Here is an 11,756-nt window from a genome sequence, read left to right on the forward strand (position 1 = left end):
ATACCCACACCATCTATCACACCTTCAACCACACCTCTGTCTAAGAAATAAAGAACTAAGATACTTGCTCGCAAGACTATGGCTGGGAGCACATAATCTAAGAAATTAGATAAACAATTGAAGGATAGCCAGGTCCAGGAACCTTGGAATTCTGAAGACTCATTTAAGTATGTTACTGAGGGGGAAGAAACAGTTTCTTATGAGACTGAACGGTATCATCTGGCCCTAAAGTTACTCCCGAAACTATTTTTGAGGTTGCTACGAATTTGGAGAATAGGTTTGTACTGGTAGGATCCATGGCATGTGTTGAAACTACTGATTCTGGAGAAGTTGGTGGTAAAAATAAAAAAGAAAAAAAGAGTGAGGGTGCTCGGAGTACTGTGAGGGTAAAGGGAAAAGGAGTGGTTGGTTCTTCACCCACTCTTGTTAGTCTAACTAAAGAATCAGGTGCAATGGTTGTTTGGGGTGAGGAATCTGCTGGAATAGAGGAGAGTGAGAAAAACAGGGGAAGTGGGCCTGGAGAAGTTGCCGAGGGGCTGGTTTAACTTGGTAAAAATGTAGATGAACTTATTCCATCTGAACAGGAAACTCTCGCAGACCTACTGAAAAGGGTGACTGCAAGTTACAATCCAAAGAAGAAAGGAAGTTCAGGAGTTAACACCCTTGGCACTGCTAGGGAAAATAAGAAAAGGAAGGCTGCCTCTTCTATCCCTGTTGAAATTCCTCCCACAAGAGGAAGAGCCACAAGACGTCAGAAGAAGCAGAGTGAGGCTGAATTGGAGAAAGCCTTAGAAGAAAGTAAAAGAAAAGTTGCTGCTAAGGGAAAGAAAAAGGTGGGTGAGCCTGTTGAGGCTGTTGAAATTGATGAGATAGACCTGGTCCTTCGAGATGAAAATGAGACAGAAGAAGTGGAGGTTCTGACTCCTAAAGCTAAGAAATCCAAGACTTCCACAAAGAAGTCTGCTTCAAAGTCAAAGTCCGTTGAACCATCCACTTTGGCTAAGAGAACCAGGTCTGCTGTGAAATCAAGAAAAGTGAAAATTATGGAGGAAGAAGAATTGAGTGGAGAGGAAGAAGGTGATGATTATGATTTTGAGAAAGACAATATGGTCAAATTTGAAAAGAGGACTATCTTGAAAGGCAGACTCCGCAGGGACTTGGAGGAGGAAGGAATGGCGATGCTTTTGGAGAAGTTATAGTTGCAAGGCTAAAAGGACATGGTCCTTCAGATGGATGACAGGCTGGCCAGAAATAAAATTGTGGAGTTTATGGCAAATTATGAGATAAAAGATGGTAGGGTCACCAGTGTGGTAAAGGGGATGAAAGTAAGTTTTTGATAAGAAAGAGTTGGGAGAGATCTTGGGTGTACATGCTGAAAGGTACAATGATTATAAGAAACTAAAATGGCCAAGTCTAGAGAATCTCCCTACTGCCCTTGCCATTACTAGAAAATTTGGTGATAATGAAAAGGAACTTGAGCCCAAGGCTTATTTACAAAAGTGAGATGAAGCCACCCCAAAGGGTTGTTCGAATTTGTAAACAAATGTGTGCCGCCTAGGCAGGAAATGAGGCACATTGCCATATTCATGGACCTAGTCCTTATGGAATATTTGGACAGTGGGTGGCAAATCAATTGGCTTGGGTTTATAATCATGCTTCTTGATAGGGTTCTAAATGGCACAAAGACTCATGCCATACCCTATGGCTTTCTTCTCACGGCTGTACTTGCACACTTCAAGAAATAGGAGGTTGGTACAAGTAAGGATCATTTTGGGACAAATACTCTGACTACTTGTGACTATGAAGTCCAAACCACTCCTAAAGAACCCGATTCATCCAAAAATATATCAATGAATAGAAAAGTGCGAGCCTTGATGCAAGAGAGTGGGGCTAAGGATGCTGAGATTGATAGGCTGAAGAAGAGGTTGGCAGAAGTGGAGACTGAGAGAGATGCTCTCAGAGCTGAGCTGTCAAAAGAAAAGGAGAAGATTGATGGCACCTGGTCCTTCCAAGCCTTAAGCCTCCTAGCCTAGTGTAGATCAACCAGTGACCCAGTTCGGAATTTTTTTTTGTTTCTTTTGCTCATGTTCCAATGTTTTTATTTCTTCTTATGCTTTGTGATAGGATCTTATCAATCAATGAAATTCATTATCTTTTGCTCTAACTATTTGTTTATAATTCTTAGATGGATAATATCTTTAGATTGATATATGATGATTAATCCATGATTGCTTGTGAAGTAGCCCAAGTGGCCATGAGTAATTTCTATTTAAAATCTGGTTGTCTAACATTATTATGCAACTTTTCGATGATGCCAAAAAGGGGGAAAAAGTTGTGCTTTCACTTTGTACAGTGAGTCTACCTTTGAGGAACAAATGAATAATTTCAAGGCAGCCTTAAACTCCAAGAACGAGGAGGCCAATGTTGTCAAGGAAAGAAGGCCCAACTAGAGGAGAGGCTAAAGAGGTTTATAGACCAAAACCGGCTTCATTAGTCTACGAATGTTGAGCTCGATGCTCGCCTCGGTGCCCTGAGATCAGATAGGGACGGCCTCCTGGCCGAAGTTGACAGGCTTAAGGCAAAGCTCCAGGACCAAGAGGATTCCTTCGTATTTGAGAAGACTTATGCAATATACCATATATAGAGGAATACCTTGGAAGAGGCCAAAGTGAGCATTAATAATATAGAAGATTTCATTGCCCATCCCCGAGAACTAAAGTTGTCTGCTCGAGAACACCTTCTCGCTCGGCCCGCTGCAACTGACTCCTCGAGTACCGGTTCTGAGTACTCAAAAATCAAAGGGGAGATTGAATAGGATAAGGATCAATGTCAAGAACCGGCGGCTGATTCGCCTTCCTCCACTGGGGGAGACGCAGATCCCGCTCTTCCTTCGGGCTCCGGCGGCAATGATGCTTATTTTTTCTCTCTTCTTTTTGTACTTTGTAATTATGTGAAACTTTTTACCAAGTTTGACACTTTGATGAATAAAGAATATTTTTGTTTAAGTGTTGTGCAAAATACATTCCTTTTGCGTCGAATTAGTTAAAGCTTTGGGTATGCTTTCATCTGATAGCTTTTGATTTCGGGTACAAATTCTTCCAGAATCGACCCTTTACTATGAGGGTTTCATAAGAGAGAGCCCTCTTATGTTTATGGTGCCAATCGTCCTAGGTATGATCTTCTATATAATTGCCCATCCACGAGGCAGTAGCGGGCTACTTTGGTTCGTAGTGCTCAGGATGCCTTCGGTTCTTTGGGTAACTTGCCATGCCGAAGATATTCGACGAACTCATTCCTCTAATCCCAGACTAAGTTGGTTGAGTTGACCTCACAGTAACCGTCCACATCAAATACCGAGTGCATAAGTTGGACTACTGTACTGGAGTCAGATCCTTTCATCTCTGTTGATGACCCCAAATTAGCCAATGTGTCTGCTTCCATATTTTCTTCTCTCGGAATGTGTATGATCGACGCAGTGCTTGCACCTTATTCACATATTGCTACATATGTTATTCCTTTATGTCAAAAATATTGTACACTTAGTTTACTACCAGCTGGGAATCACATTGATCTCGATGGCCTCGGAGCCAAGTCCCCCAGCCAGTTCAAGTCCTGCAACCAAAGCTTCATACTCGTCTTCAATGTTAGTTAATGGAAAAAATCTTAATGGCCTGTCTTAGGGTTTTTTCCGAGTGTGTGACTAGAACTACCCTGAGACCGGACCCTTTTACATTAGAAGCTCCATCCGTAAACAAGGTCCAAACTCTTGATTTCATTTCTGGCACCGACACTGGTTCCTTAGTAGCTAAGGCCATTAATACGGGACTGAAATCGGCCACAAAGTCGGCCAAAACTTATGACTTGATCATAGTCCTGGGCTTGTACTCAATGTCGAGCTCGCTAATTTCGACTGTCATTTAGCCAACCGGCCTGACAACTCAGGCTTGTGAAGGACATTCCTAAGGGAAATATTGTCACAACGGCTACCGGGTGGCCCTGAAAATAAGACCTAAGCTTCTGAGAGGCGACTATGAGAGATAAGGCTAATTTTTCGAGGTGCGAATAGCGAGTCTCCGCTCCCGATAATATTTTACTAATGTAATAAAATGAAATTGCGTACCTTTTTATTCTTGGACCAAAATAATATTTACCGCTACATTTGAGACCGCTAGATATATCAACAATTGTTAGCCTCCCCCCGATTTTGATAGTAACGGGGGGCTAGACGGGTACCTTTTTAAATCCTTCAGTGCCTGGAGTCCACTTGAAATTGTTCTTCTTTTTCAAAAGTGAGAATAAGTGATGAAATATTTTCGAGGCTGGTCTGAGATGTCTTTGATGGCTTTGATATTATCGGTATTTACCTCTATCCCTCTTTGCGAGACCAAGAACCCCAAGAACTTACTAGAACCAACCCCGAATACGTATTTTTCTGGGTTAAGCTTCATGTTGTATTTTCTCATAATGTCAAAGGTCTCTTGGAGGTGCTTCAAATGATCTCCTTCATTCAAATACTTGACTAAAATTTGTTATGAAAGAAGTTTTTTCCTGATCCTCCAAGTTCATTTTGATTTGACTGTACCTGGAGTAAGCATCAAGGAAACTCATTAACCCGTGCATGGCTGTAACATCAATCATTTGATCAATATTTGGCAATGGGAATGAGTCTTTAGGGCACGCCTTATTTAAATCCTTATAATCTACACACATTCTGAACTTGTTATTCTTCTTCGGAACTACAACTAAATTGGCTAACCATTCTAGATATTTTACCTCTTAGATCGAACCGATGTCGAGTAGTCGAGTTACCTCTTCTTTAACAAACATGTTTCTGACCTCGGCTATTGGACATTTCTTTTCCCTTAACTGTGAGAAGTTCAGATCTAGGCTTAACTTGTGCACGGCCACCTCTAATGGGATACATGTCATATTAGAGTGCGACCATGTAAAACAGTCGATGTTAGCTTTAAGGAAACTTATAAATCCTAACCTGAGCTCGGTATTTAACTCCGTTCCCAAATGGAACTTCCTTTCCAAAAATTGCTCGAACAAAGTCACCTGCTCGAGTTCTTCTACGGTTGACTTAGTTTTATCTGTTTTCTCCGGTACCTAAAGTATCTCGGAACCTAATAGGATTTCGATGACTCCTCACTCTTATCATCTTTATTCGGAGAGGGAGATGGCATCGGCTCCTGTAATTGCTATTTGTTGGTCTCATTTCCCTTGCTGCTAGAAACAGTTACCGCGTTCATCTTTCTTGCTGCCGATTGGTTTCCTATTATTTGTTTGATTCCTTCCTGGGTCGGGAATTTCAGTAGTTGATGATATACTGAGGGAACAGCCTTCATTTCGTGTATCCACGGCCTCCCAAGGATTACATTGTAGCCCGTGTCACCATCTACCACCTCTAATAAGGTGGTTTTTGTTACCCTGTCAGCATTCATGGGCAACATGATCTCACCTCGGGTTGTCATACTTGTCGTCGGTATGATGCTTCCTGTCAGTTATGCTTGCTCCAACACTATTAATTGGATGATGTTGGTTGAGCTTCCCGGGTCAACCAAAACACGTTTAATTTTGAAATCTAAAACATCAAGAGAGATTACCAGAGCGTCATTATGTGGATGAAGGAGTCCGTCGGCGTCTTCCTACGTGAAGGTGATATCATCTTCCGCGACTTCCCGGAGTCTCTTGCGGTGAGCCACCGATATCTTTATTTTGTTGGCCGCCGAGAAGGTTACACCGTTAATTTTATTCCCTCCAAAAATCATGTTGATAGTTAATCGATGAGAGTCTTTTGTCGCCTTTGAAGGCTCTGCATTGTCTCAGCTTCGGCCGTAGTTGTTTTTGGCTCGATCACTTAAAAATTCCCTGAGATGTCCATTCTTTAACACCTCTTCCCGAATATGCCGGTAGTCCCCAGTTCTATGGCCGTGAGTCATATGATATTTGCACCACAAGTTGGGATCCCTCTAGCTAGGGATCAAATCTGATTGGCTTCAGGAATCATGATTTTTTTATATTCCTCATAGCTGATGCCAACTCCACTAAGATGATGTTGAAGTTATAGTCCGATAACCTGGGATATGTGAAGTCTACGGCCCCCGGTACCTCATTTTCTTGTAATGACATACTGTTCCGGCCACGATCGATTCTTCTATTGGGAACAAACCTGTTCGAGGACCGAAACCCTTTGCGGCTGAGTCCCTCAATTTTTTCATACGGCAAAAAATGACATTTATAAGACCGCCAATCTGCATCGAAGTCACTTTTAAACTTCTCTTGGTTTTTGTCTCGGTCCCGTCCCTTAGTTGATGTCGGGCGCTGGTCGTCTTCTATTCTTAATTTTGACTCTTAACGGTTATGGACATCCGCCCATGTGGTTTCCTGGAACTCGAGAAAGCTTTCCTTCAATTTTCGGGAGGCGTCGGAGCTTTGCAGATTCAACCCTTGTGAACGCCTCTGCTGTCCACTCATGTGGTATAACCAGTAGCAGCATCCTCTCTTTATGGAACCGGATCACGAATTCTCGCAATAATTCGGACTCACCTTGCGCAATCTTGAATATGTCTGGCTTCCTGGCTTGGACCTTCCTTGCCCCAGCATGGGCCTTGATTAATGAATCTGCAAGCATTTTGAAAGAGTCAATTGAATACTCGAGTAAGAGTGAATACTATGTCAGAGCCCCCTATGTGAGGGTTTCACCAAACTTTTTTTAGTAAGACCAATTTGAATTCATGTTGAGCCAAATCATTCCCTTTCACGGCCATGGTGTAGGTTATGATGTGCTCTTGTGGATTCGAAGTCCCATCGTATTTGGTATGTCCGGCATTTTGAACCTCTTCAGAATTAACTCTGGCACCGTGCTCGGCTTAAATGGCAATTGCGTGTATTTTTTTGAATCTTGGCCTTTCAAAACTGGTGGTGCGCTCGGAATCTGATCCATTCGGGCGTAAAACTCTTTTATATTTTTATCCATTCGTTCATTCATTTCCCTCATAAACCTCATGAGCTCGGTTTTGAGGGGGTCATTCCCATTGTCATTCCCAAATCCGCTACCGGTCCCTCCGGCACCATCGAAACTGACTCCCAACTTGGGGTGTTATTATGGACTCTTTGAGCCATTTGATTCGTAGAAAAAATGGGAGGAACTGGGACCCTTCCGTTTGCATTATTAATAGCATATGGCAATACTTGTTTTAACTCCGTCATTACCCGGTCCTTCCTTGTGAGGTGACTCATGATTGCTTTCTGTTGTTCTCTTAAGATTTTCACTGTTTCCACGACATGCTCTTCCTCCGCGTCATCGGGAGTTGGCTCCCGCACATGTCGAGGGTACTGCCCTTCACGAACGGGGGTTTCTTCATCCCCTTCATTACGGGTGTCACTAATTAAGTCTTCATGTTGAGGCAGGTCTTCGTGTCCCTCAACGTTGTGCGTGATGTTGACATCATTAGCTGTCATTTCTGATTTCTTGCTAAGGAAAATCAAATAAGTTAGTAACAAATGCAAGGATCAAAGCAATTACTCTACTGTCTAAGCCTCATGGTGACCGCCAGACTATTTACCCGTAAAACGGTATAGTTAAATTTGTTACGTGGTTTATAGACAAGCGAACTGATATGATCCAAAAATAATAAAGGAATAAGATAAAGATAATACTTAGCAATAGAAATTGAAGAAGATGACAAGCCTAGCTCCGCGCGCAATGTCTCCCAGGATGAAAATAAAAGCAATATCAAAGAGCAAATAAAGTTATTCAGTTGAGAACGAAAGTAAAATGTAGTATGTGTTTCTCCAAGAATTTCACGTGTTACCATAGCTACTAAGCCTGCTATTTATAATTATACCTAGGGAAACAAGATCCTAAGATCAAGCCCCACTTAAATGATAATAAATGAGTCATTGATGAATATGTAACGGCAAGCCATATGAATATAAATATTCTCTATAACGGTTGCTCATTAATTTTAGAGAATATTCTCTAATTGAATGCTATATGATGGCAAATACTCGATCTGTTCTCGTTGATCATGCCCCCTTCGGAATTTACCCGATGTCAATTGCAGTTGTTGTTCCTGATACTGGATGTTACTTGACTCGCCATTTATCTCTTCGGTTCCACGTGTTATGCTATCATTCGACCATTTATTATAAACCAATTTTACCTCATATAATGTGTAATGATAATTGATCTTATAACCTTGACCCCTTTCAATTATTTCTAAAGAACGAACAAAAATTTTATGGACGTATGTCTACCCTCATAAAAAAGTTTGTTCAATTGTAAATAACAACAAATTTTGCTCAAATGTACTTCATATATTCACACAAAAAAAATGAACATGAATGAAACTATGAAATGAAAGAGGATGACTCTATGACCATGTTAACTTGCATCATACCAAGACAAGGATTGAAGAACTCATTATTAATTTTTTCATCAAACGTAACAATGTTCTATTATTTAACAGAGAAATATTATACATAATAATACCGTGAAATGCATCGATCCTACAATTGTAGCAATAACAACATATTTTGAAAAAAGTGGGGCATTGTTCGGGAGGATCAATTAGCAGAATATGTTGAACACTGAAAATATTGGAGGATCATAATTACAAAAGCTACTTCATATTAGGAATTAAGAGATTGCCCGAGTTCAGTTGTCGAAACACAATAGAAACAACACAACATAATAGCAATTACTACTTGAAAATTAAGAAGTCCAAGCATAATACTAATAGTTTATATACCTAAGAGTGAAATTATAATTTTGATAAAGTTTATTGGGTTATCGATTAAATCGTTAATAATATTGGTCAAACCGAGACCCCAACGGATAACCCAATAGTCAAATAATACTAAGTCGTTATCAAACATTTAGCCCAATAACCTGATACCGATAACCAATAAGCTTTTCTCGATTCACGCTATCAGTTTACCCGATATATGTGGAACCTAGTTGAAGAGGCCAATTTGCACAAACGGGTGTATTAAACATAGCTCATTTACTACACTCATCTTATACTAAAAAGATGAAGGGGAAAAAGAAAAGAAACCATCCATTCACTCGATGGCCAAAAGAAAAAGAAAATCCATTCATTCAAACATGATCAGACAGCCCATTCTTGCGCATACAATAAATACGCTTTCCTTGCCACTATGTCCAGTATTGCGAGCCGCCCAAATTTGTTTGCTGGCATTAGCTTCATGGATCGTTATCACCATTGCTGCACCGCAATTCTTGGCACTCCTCAAGGGAAAATCCTTGATTGAGCCGGAAGTCTAGTTTCTTTCAAGTGGAAAAGACTTCAAAGTGACGATTTAATCGTTACAATTTGATTAATGTATCATCTTCTGAGACCATCATAAGCCGGGATAAAATGCATCACTGATAGTATGTTTTAACAGGACCATCTGGCGATTTAAGGTGGGTTGTTTCAAAAATTGAAGAAGAGATTTTGCAAAACTGTTAAGATCCAAACATCAAGTTTTATTTTTTATTTTTTATTTTTTACAAAAACTAAAAGCTACACTCAAAACTAACTCTTTTGTTTTTGTAAAAAAATAAAAAATAAAAAAATCTCTCCTGGTTGTTGGCATAGAAATTTTTCTTGCAAAAAATTATTATAAAAATAATTTTCAAAATACTCTTCTTCAAAACCACAACATTATCTCCTTTCCCTGTTCTTCCTCTGTCCTCGCGCTGCAGGCTGTGCTTTTTAGGGAGTGGATTTGCCCCAAATGGCGATTGCCGATCAACAAAGCCATCAAATTTGACCACTCACAGTAGATCCACTACTCACCATTTGCTTCCGATGAAAACCGTCAATTCTGCCGTTATAGTCATCGCCGCCGCTATCTTCATCGTCAACGTCTTTGGCGTCATCTTCATCAGACGATAAAGGCACAAGCCAACAATTTCCATGTAAATGCCCATTCACACACACAAAATACTCCAATCCATTTTCCAGCGTACCAAGCCGTCGCGCCGCGCTCTTAGGGACGAGCCGAGCCGCCGTCATGCTCCAAACTCGGGCCCCACAGAACGGACACCTCACTCCTTCTTCAAGCTCTACTTGTTTACTAATCAAACACGCCCTCGTCTTCGACTTCATGAATCCCCCAAATACCCCTCTGAAAATCCCCAAATAATCATCCTTACCCCTAATTTTATGCTCACATGAGGGATCGCTCACATACAGCAGATCCGTTCTGCATCTCTTCACCAAAAAGCTCCGACCCGACGTCTTCGAAAACCGGGACGATTCCACGAAATGACCCGGAGATGCCCCACCCGTTTGGAAATGCCGGGTCGAATTGCACCCGCAGCAGAAAAACAGCAACTTCGCCATAGCGTCCCATCCAACTCCGATCCGACCATTCGGCGCACCATCCATTAACGATGCTATCATGCGCGGAGCGCGATATACACACAGCTCCTTCCATAAGAGTCTTTTTGCGAGCGCACGGAGCTTCTGATTAACCGACGCCGTTTGACACAGAGCATGAATATCCCAATTCATGGAGGCAAAAACCGCACGGAGAATTATCTCATTGTGAATTGCCGAGTCATCGACTGACTCAGTCAATGACTCGCCAGCTCCGTGCGGATTTAGCCTCCGTCTTTGACTCTGATTTTGACTCATTTTTCTCTTCCGACGAGAATGTACGTAGTCGGATTCTTTGCCTTCAAAAACTTGTTTTTCGCGCCTATATAGATCGTAACATCTATAAACACATGGTCAGACACGTGTAGCACTAGGAGTAGATAATTAACTGTCACATGATGCTCTATAAAAATAAATTGGGTACGTGGGTTGCTCTCATTGGTGGACAATGAAAATGGGGATTGATTTGATGTGTTACAGAATCTAGGACAACGTATGCGTTTGTAAGAATATGCCGATCTCTCGACACGTGTCCTTTATAAAAGTATCTTTTTTTCGTTGCTCGAAAAATCTTAGCAAGTACGTGGCAGGATGATCATTAGTGCCTGAAACGCTGATATATCTGAGGTTTATTTTTTCTGTTCTTGGTGCTCTTAACAAAAGATTTGGTCACAGGTGTGTTTAATCTAAGACGTACGCGTATATAATTTGATTTTATTAATGTTGAATTGATTATGGTTCAAAATTGGCATGTCTGTTTGTTTATTCGTGGACACATGGTCTCGTCGAGGAAGAAAGAATTATGGCTTAGTTAGCTGCACAGACCACAGTACTGTCCAATTTGATTATAGTATATGCATTTTGTTGTCTTAGTGTACTTACCATGTAGACGAAGTCATCTTTTGCTCTTTTATCTTCGCATTTTCTTAGATCAGTTCTTTGTTCGTTCCTTATCCTATATAATATTAGTCAGAAGATGACAAACTGAATTCGAAGTTCAAAGTCCAAATAGGTTATTGAAATTCCAACTCATAAACTACCGTTTGAATTAATAGCGATAACAGTTGTTGTTCTTGAATCACGTCCTGTAAATAGACATGCTCTATTTGTTTATTGTTTCTATCCATCGTGTGGGATTCAATCCTCATCGTTCATCCATCAACGATGAATAGACCGTTCGTTTTGGAGACGCAGAATAAACTTAGAAAAATTTATTTTGCAAGTTATCTCATTGGATATATGCCACCTTTTGCTTCCTCATTATGTGTGCGGAATTGTTTTTTCCGAGAATTATTACTTCCTCCGTTCACTTTTACTTAGCACGTTTTGACTTTTCACGTCCCTTAAAAAAAAATACATAAT

At 40.8% G+C, this 11,756-nt stretch overlaps 2 protein-coding genes across 2 annotated transcripts; one reads left to right on the forward strand and one right to left on the reverse strand.

Annotated features, from left to right (window-relative positions):
- Positions 1 to 296: 296 nt before the first annotated feature.
- LOC138907688 (uncharacterized) lies at positions 297 to 1,199 on the forward strand. Its single transcript, XM_070198295.1, has 2 exons — positions 297 to 539; positions 585 to 1,199. The coding sequence occupies exons 1-2, from the start codon at positions 297 to 299 to the stop codon at positions 1,197 to 1,199; spliced, it is 858 nt and encodes a 285-aa protein (XP_070054396.1).
- Positions 1,200 to 8,900: 7,701 nt separating this feature from the next.
- Positions 8,901 to 10,679, reverse strand: LOC104100617 (EID1-like F-box protein 3). The gene has a single exon (XM_009607885.4). The coding sequence runs from the start codon at positions 10,650 to 10,652 to the stop codon at positions 9,774 to 9,776; it is 879 nt and encodes a 292-aa protein (XP_009606180.1). The 5' UTR covers positions 10,653 to 10,679; the 3' UTR covers positions 8,901 to 9,773.
- Positions 10,680 to 11,756: the final 1,077 nt, after the last annotated feature.

This window comes from Nicotiana tomentosiformis, chromosome 1 (assembly GCF_000390325.3).
Source record: "Nicotiana tomentosiformis chromosome 1, ASM39032v3, whole genome shotgun sequence".
NCBI lineage: Eukaryota > Viridiplantae > Streptophyta > Magnoliopsida > Solanales > Solanaceae > Nicotiana > Nicotiana tomentosiformis.